The 27,562-nt window shown below is 37.2% G+C and overlaps 1 protein-coding gene across 2 annotated transcripts in view; it reads left to right on the forward strand.

The window, feature by feature from the left end:
* Camk4 (calcium/calmodulin dependent protein kinase IV) overlaps positions 1-27,562 on the forward strand; it is a 203,472-nt gene that overhangs the window by 87,519 nt on the left and 88,391 nt on the right. Inside the window, exon 3 of one of the 2 annotated variants that reach the window (XM_051202350.1) lies at positions 16,448-16,526. The exons of the other annotated variant lie outside the window; for it this stretch is intronic. Coding sequence (XP_051058307.1) covers positions 16,448-16,526 — 79 coding nt within the window. The remainder of the gene's footprint in view (positions 1-16,447; positions 16,527-27,562) is intronic. 2 annotated transcript variants of the gene reach the window in all.

Here is a 27,562-nt window from a genome sequence, read left to right on the forward strand (position 1 = left end):
ACACTCAAGTGTGCTAGTGCATACTCTGTTCACGTTCACGTGACCGAGCTGTCATTTAAAGCACATCTGAAGAATTTTCTGCCTGAGATTTCTCAATCGTGTCAATTATAAATATTTAAAATACCCTCTCTGTCGTAGTGTCGTGCCAGTAGGGATCTTGTGTGCATAGTTTTGTCAGCCTCCTGTAGCAATGGTGTAGCATTGACTTCTGCTCTTGAATTGTTTTATCTAATAGTTAGCTGTCAACTCTTTTGATACTTGTAGAAAGCCAGAGGTGGCACATGGGATCCAGTTGTGACCCCTACCAGTGAGTTCACCTGGCTCTGATGGCTGATTTCAAATCAGGGGCACAGAGATGGTCCTAGTTAAATACTGTGGGACACAAAACAAAACAAAAACTCCTCAAACTAGCCAATATAGGAAAGAGCTGTGAATGGAAATAAGAGAGAGTGTAGAGAGGGTACCCAAACTGTACTATATAAATGTGTGAAGTTATAGATGAAGAATCAAAATGTATTAACAAAAAGTATCATTTGAAAAGAAAAGTGAAAGAAAAGCAACGTTCTTGATTTTCAAATAATGAGGTTTTTTTTTTTTTTTTGAACAAAGAACCTGTTCATTGTAGGAAACAAATCCAATTCCAGGTGATGGGAGTGAGTAGGTGCCAGGGCTGTCAGGACAGAGTGAGTATCCTGAGGTCCAGGTTTCAGGGTCACCAAATGGGCCAGATGTCATGTGGTTATAAGATGGGCTCTGGTCCCAGAAGCCTATGTATAACCTTAAGCAAGTTCAGGAGCCTCTCTGACCTTAGACGTTTTCATTTCTAAAACGGGTATTAAGTTGCCTGGTTTTAGGAATTAATAACAGCGCATGGCACAAGCACAGCAGCACATCTGGTCTAGCATAGCCGCTAGCTTTCTTCTGTGTTACAAGAGAACTGCCTTTGTTTCTATTTATTGTAATTCTTACAGTCTTTGTCACAAAATATCGAGGCTGCCTAGAATTCTTCCTGAAATATTTTGGGATTCCTAATGATGACTGGAATTCTCAGGAAACAGAGTGATGTCAGCAAGAGAGTGTTTTATTTAAAAAAAAAAAATGAAAATGCAGTCTCAAAAATGATAGGACAGCAGATCACATATCTGACCCTGAGTGGCTCTTTCTGTTACAGCCTCATTTCTTAGTCAATGTCTTGGCTCTGGATAAAGGCTCTTGCTGCCAGGCCTGGAAATCTGAGTTTTATCCCTGGAACCACAGTAGGGAGGAGAGAATCTAGTTCTACAATGTGTTCTCTGTCTTCACATACATGGTGTGGCGTGAGCGTGTGAGTGCATACACACACACACACACATACTCACACGCATACCTTTGGGTGATCTTTTAGCTACAGTTCTGCAAGACATATACTAGGAACTATCCATAAAATTGTTAAGGGAAGAGTCACTGTGTGCAGAGGTAGTTAAGAACTTTTGCTGGCTGGCATTCACCTTTCCATTGGTTATGGAGAAAATGGTCAGCTTTTTAGATATTATGCAGTATTTGGCCAACACAGTCTAATGCTGATTAACTTGAAGTACTGACATTGTTCGTAGTTATTAGAACAGTGGGTGAATGTACTTTCTAATAGGTTTGTGTATGAAGCTAGCTTTCATTAGGCTTTCTGGCTTTGGATACGGTAAGGAAGAATGAAGGAGGTCGGAGTTCATCCAGCAAAATGGATGTGCCCAACACTGTGTTTGAATCCTTCACAGGAGCTGTCTGTCTTCAGGATAATCTAAGCTGTCTTTATTCTTGCCTTGTTTCCTCTTAAGTTTAAGCTCACTAATCCTTTCCCCTCCTCAAGGTGTTTTAGGAGGAGCTAAATAAATGCTAGCTTGGAAAGAAATAATTTTCTTCTTGTAATGCTTAGACAAATGATGCTATGTTTTGTTGAAAAGCCTCATGTGAGTGTTTCCTGGTGCGCAGCCCATGGCAGCTTCTGCCTGAGCATTTATTTGATTGCCACCAGAGTGATTGGAAAGGGTTGTAGTCCATGACAGAATCCATCTTTCCACTGTGTATGCTACGCCTGCCTCTGCCTTTTGTAGAAGGTTGGTCAGTATCTAGGATTAAAGCTAAAGAGGCCATAAATGAACTTTTAGCTATTTTTTGGTTCATTAGACAATAATTTAATGCCATTTCAAGTTAATGCCGGAAACATTATACCATTGCATATTGTCCATTAAGGATTGCATTTTAGGACATTATTTTATGAGCCTAAGAAAACATTATTATTAATAAAGAGGAAACTGAAAGTCTCTAGTGGATACTAAAATCATTTCTAATCACAACAAAGCCCTGGCTTATAGCCTAATGCTCTTATCCTTTCTTCCTAGATTCTCTTAGCCAGGGCTCCTCCAGTGCAGGAGAGTACAAGATGTCTCTCCTGAAATTGGGCCCATTCCTTTTCTGTGACCGCTTTTGTGACTTCAGTTTAGGGTGCTTGGGATTGCCACTGACCACTTAGCTCTTCTCCATCATTTAGTTCAACCCCACAAACTTTTGCCTGGGAGGCTCAGTCTGACATTTGCAGTACACTTTTGAAGCCTCTTTTCCTTTGAAGATTAGGGTACCTAAATGACTTTTCCTTTTAACTCTGAGTCTTAGAGTGGTGTTGATTGATCTTCCTGTAGCTCGGAGGGCTGGTCCCTCAGCTGTAAATGGAAGTTGAGGGAAGAACATGAGGGTAGGCAAAGAAATGGCCTCTGCAGCTGTGGAGATGGTGTCGTGCTTGACCCGAGAAGTCCAGCATTTCATTAAATTTCTCATTTTAATAAAAGATTTCCTTATGTTAAGTTATGGTTACATTGTTACCAGAGAAAAAGAATAACAACTAAATGTTGCCAATATTTCACTGGCATTAATAACCAACCAGGGACAAGAACCTTTGGTTTCAGTTAGTGCTACATTTTCAGAACTGGAAAGAACAATGTTCTAGTGTGAGTCATGGATATTTAAACATTCCCTGAGTTGTCAGAGATGTGCTCTTGCAGAGGACCTGCTTGGTTCCCAGCACCCACACCTGGTGGCTCTAAGGGTTCTGACACCATCTTCTAGAATCGGTGAGTACAGGTGGGTTCAGATCGACACTTATCTGTGAGTGGAGAGTTAGGTTTTTAGAATGCTGTTAGGGATTCATTATACAGATTTAGAGAGGTGGCAATAGTTGATTTTTCCTCTAAGATCCATAGCTTCACCAGCCACAGGTAGTTGGCTTCCTACATTTCCATTACCAGGCATAATTTTCCTCCTGTGGGCCAAGCTCTAATTCTAGTAGATAGCTATACATTGTACCGTTGCGTCTTTAGGGTTATTTTGTCATCCTGGTCATTGTTGTGGTTTGTAGACATCTCTGTTGGGGAGGACTATTAGTTTCTTCTTTGGCAGCTTGCATAGCACTTTGATGGTGGGGTGTTCCTCTGTATATATGTTTCTCTTATTAATAGCTCAATAAAACACTGATTGGCCAGTAGCCAGGCAGGAAGTATTGGCAGGGCTACCAATTGAGGAGAATTCTGGGGAGAGGAGGTAGGGACTGAGCTGCCAGAGAAATGCTATGCAGGCACCTAAGGAGTTACAGGTCTGGGCATTCTCCAGTAAGCCAAGACCATGTGGAAATACTTAGATTAATAAAAATTAATGAATAATTAAGAGAAAGCGAGCCAATGAGAATCCTGGGCCATCAGCCAAACAGTTTGTAAATAACATAAGCCTCTGCGTGTTTATTTGGGGCTAAACAGTTATGGGACCAGGTGGGACAGAAACCCTGTTGACAACACCTTCCAGTATCCTGCAAGCTTGTCTTTAGGAACTTTTCGGTCAGATCCAGCACAGTTCCTCTAAGTCCTCTGTCTTAGGTATCTTCAGCAAGAGAGACTTACTTTCAACTTCTAGGAGGCAGCCAAGTACAACAGCAACAATCTATATTGTTTTGGGAATCTCTTGGACTCCTCTGACCAACTTGAAAGAAAGTTTCTTATAACTGGAGTTCTGTTAATCTGTGACTTTGGGGAAGAGCAATATCACACCAAGTGGCATAACTTTTTTTAAACTCTCTGTGTCTGTGCTTTTGTGTGTGTGTGTGTGTGTGTGTGTGTGTGTGTGTGTGTGTGTGTGTGCGCGCTTATGCGTGCGTGCATGTGTGTGTGTCTGTGTGCGCGCATGCGTGCATATGTATATGTGTGTGTGTATCATATGTAATTTTAGGCAAATATAAAATAATATACTTCCCTGTGGCTTTTTCAATACCCTTAGTGATATTTATCCCTCCCCTCTCCCTGTCCTATGTACTGCCCTCCCTCCCCCTTCCCCAATTAAAGCTCCCCCAGATTTTCCCATTTGCCTCTTATCACCTGTGTGCTGGTTTTCCCTCTTTAGCTCCTCCCTCACCCCATCAACATCACTTAAGGACTGCCAAGAGTCAGAAAATCAGTCTTCCCTAAGATGAACTCCATAATTGATGATCTAGTACCAAGTGTTCCACCCCTAAAATCATATGGGCAACAAACACTAAATGGACCCATAAGTTTGTATTTATATATTTATACACACAGGTGCGCACACATACACAAATAACCAAAGAAAAAACTTGAATTTGAGAGGGAGTAGGGTGGGTAAGAGTGTATGGGAGGGAGATGGAAGGAGGTGAATGATGGGGAGAAATGATGTCAATACTGTACATATTATGAAAATTTGAAACAATTAAATGAAGATAATTAAACTCCTTGGAAAACTGTAGGTACAAGCAGAAAAAAGTGAAAGTATTTAAAATTTGGGCAGGGTTTTTTGCTTTTTAAATTGAATCCTGCCTAGTTCTGAGGATTAAAAATGTACATTACTGTGAAATTTCTAGCTGATTTAAGCTATTGTCTCTTGCTTTTGACTCATAAGTTAAATGTAGGAACACAACGGAAAAGGCATTAAAATTAACCTTTCCCCACAAAATTGGATATCCTGACAAAAGATGAAAGAAAACTCAGCATCAGAAGGGCTCAGGCTTTCCCTCTCATGAACTCTGATGTCAGCAAGACAGAATAAGTCTGCTGCTATATTTGATTAGAAAAAGTACTAGAAAATTTTCTTCCAGAAACTGAGGGAGGGGAGAGACTTGTGAACTGGGGTAGGCTCAGGAAGGTACTAGATTAACCAGAAAATGAAAGTGAAATTCCAGAGTTCTTATACACAGTGATTTGGAGAAAGTTGTTAGTTTTAAGGCCTCCATCTCTCTTAGCTAGCTCTTTTAAATAGATTCCTGTTTCAAGGACTATGTCATTGTCAATTATTCTAAGGACATACATGATAAAGAAATGACTGTGACTTTCATAGAGGAATAAGCAATACTTACATACTTCAACCTTAAAGTCTAGGAAGCTAAGAATCATAATGCTTACTCATATTTATGGAACATTTTAGAACCTACAAAGAATTTGAACTTGTCTTTTGTGGCCATGACCTGTGTGAAGTGCTACCCTTGAGATGAGCAATCTGATGGTGAGGAAGGTCTAGTAGGCTTGTTTCTGGCCATCGATATTGTCATGGGCATGTGATGTGATTAATTTTGTCAGTTTCTATGCACAGAAGGGCTATGTACTTGGTTATCCTCTATTGTAGGCACATCCGAATTCTCAATAAATTTTGAACAAGAAGTCTTGATTGTATATTTTATATTTTATTTTTAAATGAATTTAGAATACAGCATCTTAAAAATCAGTAGAATAATAAGGTAAAAAGCCTACAATTTATTAAAAGAATATCAAACAGACTGTATGCACATAGTCATATGACTTCAGATCTACATAAGTTCTTAATATCAAATCTGAGATGTTGCTGGATATCAGAGACAAGCCTAAGTTACAGCTGAGAGTGGAAATCTTTTCCTTTTCTAAATGAGCCATCTGGTAGAGCTCTCAGCCACATCAATCCTTTAAAAGCAGCAATGAGAATTATGTCAAGGCCTGTGTTCTAAAATGGGTTCATTATTTAGTCCTGAAATGTGTCTTCTTGATCATCTATTCAACAGGAAAAATTGGGGGCATAGTGTTTTGATATAATGTAATTATAACTCATGCCTCAAAATTCTCTCTCCTCCAGAAACAATAACAGATGCTGTTGATGTTTAAAAGGCTGCTTGGGATGCCAAGGGGAATTTGCTATTTCTACTCTCATGGTATTTTATTTGCTAATCTCCTTCAATCTCAAGGTTTGTTAGCAACTGTAATTTTCTCTTAATAAGTGCATAAAGAATAAACATAATTTTATCCTTTGTAAAAGTAATATCTGATTTAAATATTTAGATATCTCAATAAGGTGATTAAAAATAAGACTATAGGAGAGAGTTTCTGATCTTGGTAGTAAGAGAGTAATGGGTACTACACTGACCCTTCTTGTATAAACAATCTAACTATAACACACAAGTCATTTGCTTCTAAGGTAGTTAGGTCTGTGGTTTTGAAGAGGGTTCACATGAGTGAGTCCCACTTTCACGTTGGCTGTCCAACAAGGAACAATGGATGGGAGACTTTTATGAGGCTAAGCAGCAATAACCCCAGGGAGGCAGACGAATAACAGAGGGTAAATAGATAAGTACTAAAGAAAGACATTAGGTTTCTGACCAAGTGAAAATAGGAAGACATCACTGAGCATCTCAGATACTTGATCAGTACTTCAAAAAGATCACACTTTAGGAGTAAGAGTCACAACTTAGAATGAGGACCACAGCATGGGATCAAGATCAAGACTCAACTAGAATGGTCACTATTTTGAGGTTATGTGTCAATGTATTGGGCACCTATTCTAGGATACAAAGACGCCCTAGGATAGAAATCACAGACGCCTGATACAGCTGATGTTCTGCCATCAGTTGACATGTGCAATGGGCTGGTGCTGATTCCATGACTAGAGATGTGAGCCAAGAGAACAGAAGATTGTGGAACAGCACACACACACACACACACACACACACACACACACATATATTTAATTTAGAAACAATCTTATTTTACACATCAATCCAAGTTTCCTCTCCCTGACACCCTCTCATCCCCCCTCCCCCACCCAAGGATAGTGAGGCCCTTTATGGGGGATCATCAAAGTCTGTCACAGAACAGCACTCTTAATGCTCAGGGAGAAAAAGAAAAACTTACCAGCCCAGACTTCCGTATTTAGTGAAAATATGAGTTTAGAAGTATGAGTAAATAGAGATTTGGGAGATAGCTCAGTTGAAGTGCTTGCCAAACAAGTAGGAATTCAACCCCCAGAACTCACTTAAGAAAAGCCAAGTGTGGTGGCTTGCACCTGCAAACCCAATGCTGGGCCCAATCCGCAAGCCCAGACAGATTACAGTGAGTCCTATCTCAAAATCAAGGTGGCTGTCGCCTAAAGAGAACTCACACAGAAACTGTAGACCACCAGAAAACTGATTTAGAATGCAAAGAAACAACAACTAAAAAGCAGACTGCAATGGGAGAAATAAGAGAGAGGTTACCATACACTCAAATGAATTTGAGAGCAGTGTATCCTAAGCCAAAGTTTCATACTTGATATTTCTTAGCATCTAATCTCTTTTGAAAAGTATATATTTATATATTTTCTTGTTTCCATCTTATACTTAAGTTCATTAAGGGCCAGAGCCATCTTTGTATTCCTTTACATTCCTTGTACTGTGGTTATGCATTTTTAATATTTATGTATGTGTTTATGTATATGCTTGTATGCTTGAATGTTTGTGTATGTCAGAACCCACATTCTGCAGCATGCATGTGTAGTTGGTTCTTATTTTCCATCATGTTGGTTCTGGGGACGGAACTCAGACTATCAGACTTGGCAACAAGTGACATTAGCTATTGAGCCAACTCACTGGCCTCCTTTAGTTTTTACAGTTTTATTAATTTGGGTAAGGTTGGTACATTTTAGTTGGATTAAATCAACTCTGTTTTGAGAGTGAGCAATGACTTCAGAAGCTTTTGAAGATAAGAAAAATGTTTTAATTTCCACACAAATTTAAGTATCATGTTTATGCTCTAACAACTTCAGTCTTAAAAACTGAATGAACTACAATGAAGTAGTTTATACAGTCTTGGAAATAATTGTATTTCATAGTTAGTCCTATTTGGGAATGCAAGCATGAAGTTTCAGAGAGTGATTTCTATGAATGATTGTGTGTTCCTGGACTGGTCTTATAAATTTATTATCTACCTGACACTGGAAGATTGCTTTCTAAATAAAAATCTTTCTCTTATCCAGAAGAAAAAAATGTTTTCCTTTAGAAAGTTGGAATTAAATTATGAAGAAATTGTTACACATATAACCATGAAATGTTTGAAGTAGATGAATACATCATTGTTTTCCAAGATATACTGAATAAGTAAAATGTAGTTCCTTCCTTCACTAAGAACAATGAAATGTGTATTAATAACAATGTACATGAATATTAAACTAAAACATTGCTGTGTATGATTTTTCTTGAAAAAAATGCAAATTGTAGACTGAGAGATTGCATGACTCACAGATGATAAATGGTTTTCAAAACTGTTGGATATTGTTTATTAATATTAATAAGCTTAAGTAAAGATGTGGAGATTGGATTGCATATGAATTAAACACATTATAGTAGGTGGTATTGAATGGCAGAAAATAATATTTAGAAGTGAATGAAAGAGTGGTCTCACACATTATAACATTAAACATTTGACCAAGAATTCAACTTTGAATGTTCTTCATGCATACACACATATTACTAGGGGAAAAGAAGTGAATTCTCACAAGAAGTTCCATTAGCTGATATAAATGGCCAACATTATGAAGTACTGAGTGGTCTGAAACAAAGTGAAGGACCTATAAAATGTCAAGGTCCTTTATTCTTCACATTCCCTTTTGCCATGTGCTCCTTTGTGATAGAGAACAGATTCAAGGCTACTTGCTTTCTAGTGCCTGAAATTCAGCACTTTCATCTCAAAACATTCAGGCTTTTACTTTGCCGAAGGATGAGGTCTTAAGTAACTTTTTTCTTAATAAAGAAGAGTAATTTCTAAAAAAAAAAAAAAAAAAAAAAAAAAAAAAAAAAAGTCTTTTGAAGGGACCCAGGCATTGAGATGAACTTTAGTAACCAGATGTGGACTGGAAACTTCTTGGAGAGATCGGTAAACCATCAAGCAGGGGTTTTGGAATATGGAGCCATGGGCTCACATCGCTGACAAGAGAAAAGCTGGTAGAGTGAAAAGTCTTGAAGGAGTGGTACATGAATGTTTCCGCCCAGCAGATCTTGCCACCCTTCTCAGCCCCAAAGAATCACAAGGATTTAGTTATAAAGCTGTTTGCAGTTGGCTTGAGTTTCTTATTGACCATCTCTGTCTTAATTATTAACCCATAGCTACTATTCTATGTATTTCCAAGTGGTCTTAATCTTACCGGAGAATGCTGGGCCTGCAACTCCTTTGCCTGATACATGATGACTGCTCAGCGTCTCCACAGGGAAGAGACGGTGCTTATATCCTAATTCTGCCCAGCTATGTCACTTCCTGTCTGGCCAATCAGCCAATAATAACCAATTATGTGTATATATATATATATATATATATATATATATATTTATATATATATATATTTTCCTCATCAAAGAAGAGTCAGGGTCAGGAATTATACCTTTGAGACAGTTGGTATTAAGATGGCATGAGGATGAAATGACAACTAAGGAGGATACCAGGTAGACAGCTGAAAGAGTCAGGATGAGACACCACATAAGTTACCATGAAGAGAGGTACAGGATCCCAGCATGTACGCAAACTTGAGAAGGGGGTTGTATTTGTGGAAACACTCTGTTGCTAAGCCTATCAAACCTTGAGCTTGGGAGTGTCTAGCTTTGCTGTATCATCATTGTTCTATGACATGGAATTTTTGAGATCTACTGTGAAGCTGTAACATGTCACTTGCCTGTAACACTTCCAGAAATTGACAGCCCTTCAATTTTGGCCATCCATTTCAGTTGTAGATTGAAAATGCTGATGAGCAAGTAAGTTATTAGAGCATTTTTTCATTCATTCTTGATTGAAGGGACAGTGTTTTGCTTTACTTTTGGCATTGATGCTGGAAGAATAAGACCTTGAAGCACTATGGGTAAAGAGAACTGAGGAGTTGTATTTTGATACAGAGAAGGTAAAATCCATTATAATGTAAATTTCAAAAGAAATTAAGTAAAAAACTTTCAACAAAACCATCTTGTTCAAAGATAAGATTAAAAATTCAATTCCCAATATATACCCTGTAACATTCATTCTATTCCCCTTTTCATTTATGGTACCTGAGAGAAGATAGAAAAAAGTAAGAGGAAGTAATTTCCAGAATGGATCCAAAATGCATGAAAAATTGAAAAAGTTACACATTGAAAAGTTGCTACTGCTCAGTAATTCATGGAAAAGCAGTCTAATAAATAGTATTGCTTATTCATTTTTCTCACCACTCTGAGTTAACTCAATAACAATTTCAATATATAAATTAGTTTTTGGTAAAAGCTTTTAAAGAATTACAACCAAATCTCAAGATACAAATACATAACAAATAACTTTTAAGTCTAGGATAACGATTAAAAATAGTCTAGCTAGTGTTGGAGAGACGGCTCAGAGTTTAAGAGCACTGGCTGCTCTTCCAGAGGTCTTGAGTTCAATTCCTAGCAACCACATAGTGAGTGGTTCACAACCATTTGTAATGCGATCTGGTGCCCTCTTATGGTATGCAGGCATACATGCAGACAGGACACCATGTACATAATAGCCTAGCTAGAGTTATGCAAAAATAACATTTCCCTAATTCTCAAAAATATAGTATAGAGTATTTGCCAAAATCAAATGACTAGCTTAAATGTGTGAATTAGAAATAAATTATTATTTTAATGTTCATATTGTTATGAGCACTTTCCAGCTAACCTGGTCCCACAGCCGCATTAGCCCCAAATAATATACATAGACATTGTATTAATTATGAAATTGTTCATTACTAGCATTTCTTATTGGCTAGCTCTGTCTAAATTATTAACCTATACTTACTAATATATATATATGTATATATATACATATATATATATATATATATATATATATATTTCTACATGGTCTTATTTTACCAAGAATGACAGACTCATGCGTCCTCTCTTCCCAAGATCATATTGTGACTCTGTCCTATGTCTCCCAGAATCATCCACCTCTCCTAGTCCCACCTATTTTGCTTCCCTGTTGTTTGATTCATTAATCAATAAGAGAAACATATTTACATAATGATGTCTCCCATCAGGTTTCAACATAAAAATCATAATGGGCTAGGAACACAACTAATTAGGTAATATGTTTGCTGTGCTAACATGAGGATCTGAGTTCAGTCTTCTAGAATCTATGTAAAAAACTGAGCCTGGCATATAGGTGTATAATTCCAGCACTGGGAGAGGGGTTGGGATCAGAAGCCAGAGGACTCCTGAGCCTTGCTGGTGAACCAGTCTAGCTGTATCTATGAACTCTAAATTCAGCAAGAGACCCTTCCCATAAAGTAAGATGGTGAAAGAGGGAAATACCTGTCATCAAACTTTGGTCTCCACGTGCACACACACACACACACACACACACACACACAAATGTACACACATGTGCACACAGGCACTCCCATGCAAAGACATATGAATATGTTGTACAAACATGTACATAAATGTACAAACATAGACATACATCCAAAAAGTCATTGATATTAATTTTAATAAGAATACATTGAGTAGTGTTGCAATTTCATTCCTCTATGGAGAACTGTATGTACAATGATCCCTGATCTAAAGGAAACAAGGAGATAATGGGTTTGAAGACACAGACATGTGATTCAAGAAAAAAGTCCTTCAGTATTCTTGTCTGTTCCCTTACAGCTATTCCTCAACAAAATTCTTTAACAAAATCATTGGTGAACATTTCTTTTAAGTTCTGGGATGCTGATGAAAGCCAATATCCTTCCAGAGCATGGGCTTGGCTGTTAGTTTCACTGTGGTTTTCTTGAGCATGAGTATTAGGAAAAAGTACTTTTAGTTGGAGTTTCATCTCATATAATGGTTATCATGACACACATGTCAGGGTTAAAAAGTTACAAATACAAGCAGTGCTATACTTTTCGTTAAACATACTTTCTTTAAACATAAAGAGTAAGTAGTCCAGCCTGTTATACATATGTAATATGTAATAAATTATGTATAGTATAAGGACACTACTCTGTATAATCCATTTAATTATGCAATATATGTATTGTATACATGCATACACCCCTTATTGTTCTATTAAGGCTTCCGAGGAACATCTGGGCTAATTATACACCCCTTATTGCTCTACTAAAGCTTCTGAAGAACATATGGGCTAATTTAGGGACATGAGAGAAGAGTTGGAGATAGAATATTGGCATGAAGATATTTCAAGTTGAAGTTATTTGCTACTGTATATAAGACTACTGTATATGTCATTTTCCCATGATCCTCATACAAATACATTGGGGGAAGCATCCTTTTTCCATCTCTTTTTTGGACACCCCTCCTTTGATCTTTCCACTTCTTTCATGATTGAAATTTAAAAATTAGTTTTTATTTTTTTCTACAAATGAAATCCTGGAATTTTGATATAACTGTCCACCTGCTGTCTAAGAGCTTGAAAGCCAGTTGCTTTCAAAGGACCAGGTACAGGTGAAATCTTATGTGGAATGGAAGTAGTAAATCAGAGGTCTGGATGCTTGCTATACTTTAAGAAATTAAGATGAGACTGCATAATGTTAAACCAGGTTAGCAATAAAGTCATTCTCTCATTGCAGGAGTTTATAGATTAGAGATTAGCATTCTCTGGGAGGACCTAGGAGTATATTTGTGATCATTAAAATTGCCTTCTCTTGTCATGATCCTTGGAAATGCAAAAGAAGTCCAGACCCAGAATCCCTGACCTACGGTATTGCAGAACTACCATTGACAACTCTGGATCCTGGATCCTGACTTTGCCTCTGTCTAATATGCTTTCTAACTATAGATAGTTATTTTTGCTAAGGGTATAGGGCTTTAGAGTTTTACTCTTCTTTGAAAGATAGAAGTATGCCTGTGGGACCAAAGATGCTTAACTTTTGCTAATGTGGTACTAACTGGTATCGTTATGTTACAATATTAATCATAGTTAAAAACTTCAAAGCATTTTAATTTTATTTTTGCATCCAACTTTTATTTATTTACTGTCTTACTGTTATCATGTATATGTTCTTGTAGGAAATAGCTTCCCTGAAATACTCTTGACTGTCAAAGTTGAAAATTGTCATGCCTGCATGTCAGGGGACTGAGAATCTGTGGAGGGTGTTAGGATTAACAGCACAGGACTCTTGCTTGATGTTAAGAAGGCTCTTTTTCGTTTATTTTACTCTGGAGGCTGGCTTATATACCCCAGCACCAGATGGAAGAGTGGGAAGAGGAGGGGGCGGTTAGTCATCTCAGGTTCCAAGGACTGGTTAGGCGCTTTCAGAGTTGTGGAAGCCAAAGGAGCATTTTGCCTTAGAAAACATGTTGTTGTTTTCCTGAGGTTACAGCTGCCTGCCCTGAGGGCAGCAGGGGGAAGTGAATTCTTATCCAAGGTCTTAATTCCTACATAAAACAGTGTGTCACTGCATTTTACTTCATTTCTCCTTCATGACTGACAGTTCTGTCCTTTTCATTCATTTTACATTAGATGAACTATTAAAGAAGTCTACTTATAACCTTTCACACCCCGCGTGGTGTGTCTATGGTGTGTGTATGTGTGTGGTGTGCATGTGCCATTTGGTGTGTTTATGGTGTGTGTGTGTGTGTATGTGTGTGTGTGTTGGGGAAACATGGGCCACTGTGTGCATGTGGAAATCAGCGGACAGCTGGTGGTAGTCAGTTCTCTCCTTCTATTACGTGGTTTTCTGGCATTGAACTTAGGTGTTCACATTTTTTGGCCTGTTTCTTTATCTGCTACACCATCTTACAGGCCTTTAACTGACTCTCCTCAAGTCATGTAAGGGTCAGGAGAAGTGGGGAAGTCTCCAAGTGTAGCCCCATTTCCATTCTGCTGCCTCCTCCAACATGGCCACACCTAATCCTTCCCGAACGTTTCACAAATGAGAGCTGAGCATTCAGATCTGAGTTTTGAAGTCCGTTCTCATTTGAACCAGCACAGTAGCTAAGGGCAGTGGCAAGGGGATGTGGGTGGTCGCATAGCTCTTTGACATACTTATTTCATTTCTTTTGATAATATACTTAGTTGTGAATGGTTGAATCATAGGAAAGTAATATGTTAAAAGGTTTAAAGGATACTTAATAGTTAAAAAAAAAAACAGTGGCTGTGTTAATCCCCACTAGCAGTACAGACAAAATATCTTGTACATCCTCAGAAATACTTTGTTTGATTCATCATTTTGGTAAAAGCCCTCTTGGCAGGTAGAACCTGACATTTCATGTTTGTTTAACTTTTATATTTCTGCTGATTAGTGGTGTATAGTATCTACAGTAGCTGAGCATGGGCATGTCTGCCTTTTAAGAAATGTCTACTCCCTTTCCACTGTTTGAATCTGTGTATTTGTTTTCCTAATATTGCATTGTTTGAGTCTCTTACATATTTTTGGATATTTACTTCTTAGCATATTTTTTTTCATAAGCATCTCTTCTTGGAAGAAGATTCCTTTTCTACTGCACTGTCTTTATACTAATAACAGAGTCTTCATATATACATAGATCTATTTCTGAATATTTTGTATTCTGTTGTTTGTGTAATTTTCTCTCAATACAAACTGCTTAATTTAGTTGGAACTGTCATTCATATATTCTATATCCTTAACGAAAGTTTGTCTCCATGTCCTATCAGTTGCTGAGATCAAACTTAGTCTCCAAGTGTGTTTTCAGATATTGTAACTCCTTCCAGCTCTATGCATGAGCTTTGTATATCTTACAGATCTGTTGCTAGATGCATGTACATTTATGTATATTGTGTTAATTTTGGAAATATGACCTTTCAAAACTTAATAATATTCCCTTATTGATTTTTTTGAGATTTACTTTAATATTAATATACCCGTTTTCTTTGTTAAGGTTCTGCATGTATCTTTTATTGGTCATTTTATTTTTTATTGCCTTTATACATAAATAGATTTTGTTTATAGTATGCAACTTAGTCCTAGTGTTACAATCCAATATAATGAATAATGTTTGTTTTAATTTTTATATAAAGTTTAAATTTATTGTAATTATTACTATTGTATTTCAATTTACATTATAGCTATTTTACTTGTTGAGTTCCTTGTGGGTTTTTTTCTTTCTTTACACATAAATTTGAGCTTTGCATTTAAGTTTATTCTTGAATTATATATTTTTATTTTAAACATTTTAGTCATTGATCTAGGTTATATCACATATATCTTTAATTAATTAGTGTCTACCTTTAAATAGCATAATACCTAACATATCGTATACCAACTTTCTTTTTAACCACTTATTTCACCTCTGGAACTCTGTATGTGTATATATGGTCTCTTAACATGTTTTGAAAATGTAGTAAGACTTTTCTTAATGTAACAACTGTGGTGCATCAGGCCTGACTTCTGGCTGTTGAAGGCTTATTTTTCTCAGGTCCCTGGCACATGTCTGATTTTTTGCAATTCTCTGTTTAGTTACAAATCCTGTAAATACAGGACCATGCACTGAATATGTCATCAGAAGTCCTTCTGCTTGGTCTTTAGGGTCTAAAAGGCCTAATTCAAACCTATCTTATTCTAACACATTTCTGAAAGTTCTTTCTCAAAGTTGAAACTTAAGTGAGCATGACCTATAGTTCCCTTCATGTCTGTTTTCTTACTCTTTTGCTTTGTGTATGGCATAGGGACGTGCAGACCATGCTGTTATTTGTGAAGAGCTCTCATCTACCACCACACACACATGAAAGAGCTAAGGATTCCCTTCTTATTTTGCTCTCCTCAACAGATCACAAAAGGGTGGTGGTGGGGACCACTTCTAGCTCCTTTACCAACTTGAAGATGTGAAGACAGTTCAGTCATAACGAGAATGCTGATCGGAACCTCTCCCCAAAGCTTTCTGTGTTTTTTTTTTTCACTCCAAACATGTACTTTTAGGGATCCTGGGACTCCAGTGTTTGGCTGATCTTGGAAAATGTTATTTCCTGAGGACTTGGCCCTGGATGTTCTGCTTCACGTCAGAAAGCAAAGCCAGTAAAAGTCCTAGAATTTTCTGAGAAATTTCAGTTGTGAAGAAAATACTCTTGCCATCTTGGGCCAGTATCTAGGACTTATGAACCCTTGGTAGTCATGAGCATATCTGCAATAGACACTTTCAAGATTTCCTCTTTAAGTTGTGTCCAAAGCATAACATTTTCTTTTTGTCTTTTTCCCCCTCAAGGGGTGCTACATCCATTGTGTACAGATGCAAACAGAAGGGGACCCAGAAGCCCTATGCTCTCAAAGTGTTAAAGAAAACAGTAAGTTTATTTCATTATATAATAGTATATATGAAAGACTGAGAAGCGAGAAAGCTGGCTCAAAAATTAAAGTGGGCATGAAGAAGCCAATTGTCTGGTGGAAGCCACATGAGAAAGTCACTGGTTTTTACACTGGATATGATTTGTGGAGAGAAGGATGGAAAGAAAGGGAAAATATTAGAGCCAGGGATTAAGTGCTTTGTATGTGAAATGTGCCCTTGGATATATGTGCATATTTATGGACTGAGATTACAGCCTGCATTTTAATATGCTAGAGTAGCCTGTGACTTAAAATAAGATGAAGTGAAACTTAAATGTCTATATTTTGAAAGCAATTATCGTCTTCTAACCTGCCTTGGTTTTCTAAGCTTGGATGTGTTTTAGAGATGCTCGACTGGATAAATGTTTTGCTTCTTAGGCTAGGCCTTCAAGGTTAGACAAGAAAATAGTTTTTGTTCTAAAGTGTCACTTCATTTGTCTAAAGCTCATGTTTCCGTGTCTCAGGCTCCTTTGTAATGATCATGAGAAGACTGGAAGCCTGTGAGGTCACATCTTGGGTGGTGTTCTTATGTGATACTCTTTCAGCTGTATGGCCCTTCTGTTCTTTTCTGTTTATGAGTTAGATTCTGCTCATAAAACTACAAAAGGACAAGACACACTTTATAGCACAATGTTCCTTTGTCAAATTTTATGTGAATGGATATGGGATGTATGTGGATTTCTGTCCCAAAGAGAGATGTGTCAGACATTTCAGTGTCCATAACCTTTTGCAGGCCAAGGGAGGCTTCAATCCCCCAAGGGCAGCTTGTGTTCACCAGCTGTTTATGTGTTGTCTAACATAGGGAAATCTTACAGTTTCATGTAATGAAGAACTCAACAACACAGGATTTTAGCCAACTAGAGATAAAATGATAGTTTTCAAATAGTCTGTTAGAATTCTAAGCTGTAGCAAAAAAAAAAAAAAAAATCCTACAGTAAATCAGAGTAGATAGCAATTTAAATGGCAACTACTACCCAATAACTTCACAAATTAAGTTTTCTAATTGATATTAAAATTTCTTAAGTCAGTCCCAGATGTGCAGGAATATTTTAATTAATGTTTGTGACTTTTTACATACCAAATTCTTCATCATAAAATTTCCTGAACTAAGTAGTATTTAAAATGTTTTGAAATGTAATTTCCTATTCAATATCCAATGGTAGTGTACCTTGACAGTTGATGTACAAAGGGTTGCAAATTCCAGGCCAGAGTTGGCTACACACTGAGTAACATCTAAGAGGTGGGCGGAATTTCCTGAAAGCCACCAGAGAGCATGTGGATGGGAACCAAGTGTCGGGAGGAGCTGCAAGGCAGAAGATATCAAACACGGTTAGTTACTGCTGTGCCAAATGAGATGAGAAAACAACCCCTGGAGGAACCTTGGCTTTGGATGTGAGCTGGATGGGATCCTCAGTTTTGTCTTTTGGGATAAACCATGCTTGGAGATGTGTAAATGAGAGAAATAGCAGGCAAAGCCACAAAAAGCAAATTGCCTCCAGTATTTACTTTCATATAGGTCATGGGATAGAAACTTCCCTTTCTGAGGTAAGGGATGGCTGCTATGAATCTGTTTACAGAGCAAAGTAATTAAGAGGAAATATTTTCTTAGAGCATTTAGCAAAGATTTTGTACCTCAGGACAAAAAAATTGGGTTGTTCAGAAAGGTTGGCTTATTTATGTACTCTCTTATGTCAGTTCACATAAAATTGCCTCAATTAAAACATTTCTGACCTAGAGTCTATGGGGCCACATAAACATCATTGAATACTTCCTAATATTCTCATTTAATGATTAAGCATAAACTTAGGAGGCTTTGAATTTAGTCTGCCTAAAACTATGTATCATCTATCTATCTATCTATCTATCTATCTATCTATCAATTCATCCATTGATGTATGTATGTATGAATCATCTATCTATCAATCGATCAATCTATCATTTATATCCATCCATCCATCTATTCATCCATCTATAATCTGTCTGTCTCCATCCATCATCCATCTAACCATCATCCATTCATCCATCCATCCATCCATCCATCCATCCATCCATCCATCCATCTATCCATCCTTATCATCTATCTTGTCTGTCTCCATCCATCATCCATCTAACCACCTACCTTCTGTGTTAAATTAATAGAGATGGCAAATCAACTACTAACATGTGGTGGCTTAAAAGGATATACATTTGTTTTATTCAGTTCTGGAAACTAAATTTCCAAACCCAGCATTGTCAGAGACAGTTTCTTCTGAGGCCCTGAGAGAAAATCTTCTCCATGCCTCAGGCATCTGATGGCTGTAACCCATCCTTAGTGTACATTGACTTGTAGATCACCCCTCCAGTTTCTGCCCCTGTTGCAAAATGGCTGACTTTTTCTTATATTTTTCTGGTAAGGTAGGTGTGTGGCACAGTGTTATTCATCTTGTAGGAATACCAGTGCTGTTGTGTGGGAATGACTGTATCATAACTAACTACGCCTGTGGTAACACAGTTCTGCCAATCATATTATCAGATAGGATAAGGTTAATTTCAAAGTAGCCTATCTAATATTGTATCTGATGATGAACATTTCATATTAAAATGTTCATAAAAACAAAGAAATTTGCCTTGCTTGTAAGTAAGTGGTTCTCAAACTGTGGGTTGTGACCCCTTTGAGGGTAGACTGTCTTTTTCACAGGATTTGCCTAAGATCATTAGAAAACACAGATATTTACATTATGATTCATAGCAGTAGAAAAATTACAGTTATAAAGTAGCAATGAAATAGTTTTATGGTTGTGGTCACCACAACATGAGGAACTGTATTAAAGGGGTGAACTATTAGGAAGGTTGAGAAGCACTGTTCTAAGTGATTAACTTAGAGTCTATAAGTGATTAACCTACTATAAAAACGTGCAAAGTAAAAAGGTTGTTATCTCCTTGTAGAGTTAATTGTTTAATAAAAATAATTACGTTTCTCAGGATCTGTTTAAATCATTTTATAACAATATTGTTTCTTTCTCATACCTTAACACTTTTGAAATTATCTTTATTCTATTCAATAAGAAAATTATTTCCTATTCAAAAGTTATAATCATCATTGAGAATCTATCCCACACTCAGATCTTTGGGTGATAGACAAATGCTTGGTTTTCCCAGAGGAATATATACTAAAGCATTGACTCTTATGGACAATTTCATGTGCTGCTGATAATACAAACAAAACAGAACTGACAATGAGCACACAGCAAACTCTCATGTTTAGACTAGTGGACATTGGTCCTTATAAAATATCCTTGTGGGAAATTAACATGTAATTATGTTAAGAAAACCTTTATTAAACTAACATATACTTTATATATGTCTATAGCACCATGTACTTTCTATGTACATAACTAAATTTCAAATAATTAAAATACATTAGAACACACATTTACCAGTGTCGTAATAACTTTAATTATGTACATGGTCAAACAACAAAAAGGTATGTGAGTTTATGTGTATATATATATATAGGCACAGAAAAGGAGGAAAATATGGCAAACATCGACAGTTATTGAATGTAGGACACAATAATAGCATTCATGATGGTGTGTTAGCATTTCAGCACACATGAATATTCATTTTCATGATGCAACTTTGGAGAAAAGCACCATTGAACATTTCGTATATTGAAAACCACCTGAGCACTTCCTGTAGTAATAGGCATTTATCTTATGATGGGGTTAAAATTTAAACAGTCAGAATAAACAAGGGAAGAATAGGGGTTGGAGTATTTTTTCTAAAGCCCCCCTCCCCTCCACACCACGCACACTCAGTAGTATACACCACTGTGGTGGAAAAATCTACTCAGTAGGTGTGACTCTCCTCCCCTCCTTCTGCATGGGCATAATCTAGTTTTTAACCTTTTTATTTTTAGCAGTATTAGGCTCACTGAAAAATAGCACTTCATTCCTCATAAATACCCCATTATCTCAAACATTAGAACTAACTGGCTTACAATTTCCATTAAGGTTTTTTTCTTTTATAGACTTTCTAAGTTATAAATCAAATATGAAGAGAGAATTACTTGTTGGTAGTGGATGCCCTTACAATTTCTGACACTTCCTTGCTTTGCTGGTTGTGCAGATATGATTATACTTTGATTTTCTCTTTATATCTGCCAAATAAATAAATATACTTTTCAACAACAGCAAACTCACACTCAAGACTGTATGAAAGCAAAGAGATAAATTCAAGTATCAAAATTTGAACATATTAAGCTTAACATATTCATCATTGACTAAATTTTGCTAGGTTAAATGGGATCTCTACTTTCAAATAATGGCACGGGGACAATGGAGTTGTGTTTCAGGGGCAATCCATGTAGATAGAAGTCAGCTTTTATCCTTTAAAAAATATATCTCAGCATCTATAAGACTCTGTAAATACAGCTTGTTTTCAAAATAAATAGCTTGATAGTTAAGCAATGTATGTTCACTGATGATTTATACTCTCTGGAAATTTAGAGACTGATAGAAAAATTCCAGAAATCAGATATCATCTCCAGCTGTGTGGCTCAACACCTGGGGAGGTTATACTCTTTTAACTGTAAAATTCATTCTTTCACTAAACAGCCAGTATCAAATCTTTGATACTTGTCTTGGTGTAGGCATTCGGAATGCATGGGTGTTTTGACTCTCATCAAAAACCGTTGTGCAGCTGTGACATCCAATCATAGACTCCAGAGTCAGAGACACTGTGTTTGATCACTTCCACTATTACTTTCTGTTTGCCTGTACACATCATAGACCATTGCTCAATCTCTCTTTCAGCTGTAAAGTGAGTTTAATCTCGTGAAGACTGAAGCGAGATAGCTCATAGAAAATATTTTCCATCTCACAATAAGCATGCCATCAATAATGCACACAATTTTAAAGAGTTTACTGGAGGCAGTCCACAAAGTTACTTTATCATAATAGAAGTTAGTGATACGCAGTTCCAACATTCTTACTAGCTTGATTTCAAAGTGAGTGATGTATGGTACCTACTTCTGTGTATGTTTGTTTGTTGGTTTGGGCAGAAGGTCTCACTGTGTAGTTGTGGCTCTCCTGGAACTCCCTATATAAATCAGGCTGGTTTGGAACTCCCCGAAGTTGGCCTTGCTCTGCCTCCAGAGTGTTGAGATTAAAGGCATGCACCACTATGCCTGTCCATAATGTGTACTTTTGTATGAATAAAATGGATTATATAACTTTTGGGGTACATTTAGCGTGCTACAAAAATGGTGTCTTAATTTGGGACATAGACACTATGACCACAGAAACTCTTACAAAGCAACATTTGATTAGGGGTGGCTTACAGTTCAGCTGTTTAGTCCATTATTGTCATGCTTGTGAACATGGTGGCACACAGGCAGACATGGCGCTGGAGAGGTAGCTCAGAGTTCTACATCTGGATTGGCAGGCAGCAGGGTGAGCAAGAGAGCCGCTGGGCCTGGCTTGAGCTTCTGAGACCTCAGAGCTCACCCACTAGTGACACATTTCCTCTAACAAAGCCACACCTATTCCAACAAGGCCACACCTCCTAATAGTGCCACTCCTTATGGGCCCATGGGGGCCATTTTGATTTAAACCACCACAGATGGGTATTGACTTTACTATTCTGATCAATAGCTTTTAATGTGACATGCCGTAAAGATTTATGACTTTATGCCATTTTATTTAGGAAAATGTACATTTGTGATACCTAGATACGGAATTTCTACCATAAGGCTCCTTTTCTGACTTATATTTTGGGTCCGTGTACCAGGACCCACAATGCTGCAGTATTTTCAGGCCCAAGTGTTGTTATCTTGGTGATCATGGTAAAAAAGTACATTTTCTGGAAATATTTTCTTTGAGAAATATAGTAAATGTTTAGAAGTAATTGCTGTCAATTTTTATATTTTTTCGTAATAACATTTTATGCTCTTCAGGGGAGAGCTACAAACTGTGATCTGCTGATCACTCTGTAAGTTACTTTAAAAACTCCAATTTTCTTCTCATCCTTATGAGACAGAATTAAAGTAGATGGATGTGATGTAGCAAGGGGGAGTGAGGGATGCTTTAGGTTACACTGCAGACTGTACCACAGGCTTCCTTACAAATATGGATTTGATGAATATCAATGACATCTCCACCAGAAGAGGTTTGCAACCTTCTCAGTTCTTAGTGGTGATACCATTTTACCAGTTTCCACATGGGATTGCTTTAAATAGCATGTGTGTAAGTACGCATGCCTAGCATTGCATTTCATGCATGTTCTGGGCATTCACTGGATGTCACCTGTTCTCCAGTCTACCCCTCTTTATATCTGTCACTGTTAATTGTTGTATCAGTATTCACTCAAATTCCTTTAGAAGGAATATGAGACCTTTACATACAGAACTCTCTATTAATCCAGATATGCTGCATTTCTGTACTAAGTGATGAACCTTGGCCAACTGGCTGCCATTAGCTGCCAAAGCCACCCATTTTACATAAATACATATGCCTGAATGGAGACACGAATATCTCTTTATAAGGAAAACTAGCATCAGGAAATTTAAAATTTTTCATAATGGCACTCACAGAAGTTTCTCACTGTAGGGGGTAGAAATTATTATTTTTCACTTATTCATTGACTCGTTCATTCATGCTTTCTTTTTGAGGCTTAGGGATCAAACACAGAGCCTTGTGAAAGCATTTTACCAATGAGTTACACCCTCACCCTGTGTTAATGCCAATTTATAGCTTAGTCTCAGATAGATGAAATAGAATAGTTTGCTGTAATATGAGTTCTGTGTAGTGAAAACATGCTTTGAACTCTTAATATCAACTATATCAATCCATTATTAATACCTATAGAATTACAGAAGTGAAGTCAACATCAGCAACTTTTAATGCTTTATTTTAAGAAACAAAAGAATATCCTAGATTTTTATGCATATATTTAGGGCCTTTGGAAATAAGCTTGTATGTGTTTCCTTCAGTAACCTTTATCTGTGTCTATTCACTGCAGTGGGCAAGCCTAAATCCAGCAGAATTTTGTGTCTAAAAAGTTAAGCGAATTTTCTTGTTTTCATGTTTCCTGTGATTAATGAGTCAGTAATGCATGTTTTACCAGTGTGGTGTGACAGGTCATTCGCCATTTAATGGATTTAAACAAAAGTATTTATTGTTCTTCACAATCTGACCAGATGATTGAATAAGGGATTATTCTTATGGTTGTTTGTTTGACGATCTTAATGTGGTCCACACACATGCAGATAGTTTGGTTGCTCTGCTGCAGATGGGAACTGGGAAGGCTGGCTCTCTTTTTTTCTTCTGTAATCCTATTGTCTAGGGAGCTGTGTATGTTTTATTGCCTCCCCTCGTCTGGGACCGGAGGATATTCTGTTATAGAGCACAGCTCTTACCTCCAGAAAAGGCTTTCTAGACATCTCTGTGGCTTTGCATTTGTTCTTTATCATTTTGACCTTGACCTATGATCTATCTCCTTACTCACAGGAAATGATTCTTCTTTGTGGCTGGGGACTTTAGCCTGCTTTCACCTCTTCTGCTCCATAGAAAGGGTGAGGCCTTCTATGGGAGATCATCAAAGTCTGTCACTTCATTTGGAGCAGGGCCTAGTCCCTCCCCTGTGTGTCTAGACTGAGAGAGTATCCCTCTATGGGGAATGGACCCCTAATGCCCATTCATACACTAGGTATAAATGCTGTTCCATTACCAGGGGCCCCATAGATTGCTCAGACCTCAACTAACAATCCTAGCAGTAGTGGAGAGGCTAACTTAAATGCCCCTCCCTGGTAATGAGATTGATGACTACTTTAAATGTCATCCTAGAGCCTTTATCCAGAAGCTCATGGAAGCAGAAGCAGACACCCACAGCCCTTTCCCTATAATGAGAATGGTGACTACCTTATATGCCATCATAGAGCCTTCATCCAATAGCTGATAGAAACAGAAAGCAGAGACCCACAGCTAAACACTGAGCCAAACTCCTGGAATCCAGTTGCAGAGAGGGAGGAGTGATAAGCAAAGGGGTCAAGACCATGCTGGAGAAACTCACAGAAACAGCTGATCTGAACAACAGGGAGCTCATGGGCCCCAGACTGACAGCTTGGAAACCAGTATAGGACAGGACTTAAAAATCTTTTAAAAACCACCTTGGTTTAAATGCAGTTCCGTACTCTGTATTAATTATTAATTACAATTAAATTTCAGTATTTTAGCCTATCCCATAATTTCTCTGAAATAGAGAAAATCTCAAGAATGTGACCAAAATGCTGTTAGAATTGGTAAACAGATTTAATGAAGTTGTTTAATACTAAGTCAAAAAACAAAAATTAGTCATATATTTTTATACACTAGACAGTAAGCTATCCTAAAAAGCAAGAAAATAGTCTCATTTACAATGACATAAAAACTTGAAAATAAATGTAATGAAAGAGATGAAAGACTTGCACTTATAATATTTATAAAACAACAATGAATGAAATTGAAGAAGTTACACATAAATGGAAAGGTACCTTATGATAATGGATTGGAAAAACTAGTGTGTCCATATTATCCAAAGTAACCCACAGAATCTAAACAATTGGTGCCAAAATTACACACACACAAACACACACCCTCAAACAGCCAAAATGATTGCATAAAATGAACAAAAGTAAAGCCACCACTGGACCTTATTTAAAAAATGGTTACAAAATTATTGTATTCTTAACAGCATAATAAGGTGAGTAAAAAAACATATTGACCAATAGAACAGGATGCATACCATCAAAATAAATCTACACATTTGAGGTAAGTTAATATTTGATAAAGAGGCCAAGAATATACAATAGGGGAAATATGGTATCTACAACAAAAAATGTCCTAAAACCTTTATCTCTCCTTTCAGAAATGAAATTATCTCTGGAAAGATAGTTCAGCAGATAAAGGCACTTAACTCACACACGCACGCGCGTGCGCGCGCACATACACACACACACACACACACACAGGCACGCACGCATGCACACACGCACTAAAATAAAGATATTGAAATTAGATCCTTATTCTACAATACTACAAATATTAGCTACATTTGACTAAAGATTTAAATATAAGACATCAATACATAAAATTTGTAGAAGAAAATATCCAGGACATGACTTGGAAAATGATTTTATTTGGTTATGGTAATATAAATAACAAAAGCAAGTTTAAACAAGCAGAGCTATTCCAAGCTAAAAGGTTTCTGCATACAACCAAATGCTATGCTTTTGTATCCAGATACTTGGAGGGAGGGAACAGTGATGTAGGGATATCTCTTGAGCCACGAGTTCAGGGTCTACCTGGGTAATACAGTGAAAACGAAAAACAAATCGCTAAGCATGCTGGCACACACCTACAATTCCAGAACTCAGAGGCTAAGCCAGGAAGAACATAAGTTTGAAGCTAGTATGAGCTACATGGTAGTAATCAGACCCTGGTCAAAGCAGTTTACAAAACCTTTCTCACAAAAAAGTAAAAGGTTATTACCTATTTAAATTAATAATTTAAAAATGAAAATATTTCCAAACGATATTAAAGGGATAATGTTCACATCATTTAAGAATTCAAGTGACTCATTAGTAAGAAATCAAATAACTGAATATGGGCAAAGAACCTGAATAGATATCCTCCCAAAGGTTGCTCAAGCCTACTAGTCAAATCAAAGTCACAGCAAGTTGTCAATATCTGTATTAGGATGGCTATGTTTTTTTTTCTTTTTACAAAAGTACTGTTAAGCATATGAAGAACATGAAACCTTGATATATTTTGGCAGGAATGTAAACTTTAACAGTCATGGAAGTCACCATGGAGATTCTCCAGGAAAACTAAAAATAGATGTAGTATTGACTAAGCAATAACATCTCTGAATATAAAATCGCCCCAAATAAGGTCACTACTCCAAAAAGGGTAACCTTCCTCCTGTGTTAGTTACACGTTATCCCAGTAGCAGTCCTAGAAACAACCTGTGTTCATTGAATGATGAATGAAGAAAATATTGATTACTATGTAAAACAACACTCAGCCTTCAAGAGGAAGTAAATCATGTCTTCTGCTGCAACATACAGGAACCGCAGAAGATTTTACACCAAGTGCAATCAGCCAAGCACATAGTGTAAATGTGATCTCACTAGCATATAGAATCTAAAAGTGTTGAAATCCTAGCCACAGAGGGTCCCATGTTCTGAGTTCTACAGGTGAATGACAGTGTCCATCCTTGTCTTTCTGTTCAACTGTTGGGAATACTGAAATCCGATCACAGACTGCACATTTACCAACTACTATGATGCATATAACATATAGAGGCTTCAGTCTGTTTTAAAGACATGCTTTCATTAAACACTGCTATGAGCATTCGTTTCTGTTCTTTGGAAGTTCAGGCAGGGTCACCTTGATCAATGATGAAAAGGAGAATAAATCAGCAGCACAAATAGACATTTGGAGCCCAATCTAGGTCTTAGAACACATTAAGGAAAATAGCTTGGAGATAACAAGCCATGTCAAGTTAAGGGTAACTTTTTAAAGCACCTTTAAGTTGGAACATATTGATTTTTGTAGGGACTATTAATACAAGTTTCTTGAAATAAGAACCAAAGTATTTCTATTCAATCTGTGACAGGTACATGTCTAATGAAAAGAGAATCTGGCTGGGTGGCCTGTTCTATCCCCTACCATCCAAGAGACTATTTGCAAGTCTCAATATTAATTCATTGCCATAATTTATGGGGGTTTTGTTTGCATATTTTCTTGCCCATATATAAGCACTGATGTTTTTTATAATCCAAGTTCTTACTTGCTGAGCTGTCATCGGCATTGTGTTTCTTTTGAACACTATAATCCAGAAGTATATCAATGAGGAGGTGGTGGGAGAGGGTGGAAAAAGGGCGGGGAGATAGTGATTGACTGAGCCGGCCTGTGTGGTATTGCTCAAAAACAAGCATACTTGAAAAATGAGTACATTTGGCAGTTTATGACCTATT

Source organism: Phodopus roborovskii, unplaced genomic scaffold (genome assembly GCF_943737965.1).
Source record: "Phodopus roborovskii unplaced genomic scaffold, PHOROB, whole genome shotgun sequence".
Lineage (NCBI taxonomy): Eukaryota > Metazoa > Chordata > Mammalia > Rodentia > Cricetidae > Phodopus > Phodopus roborovskii.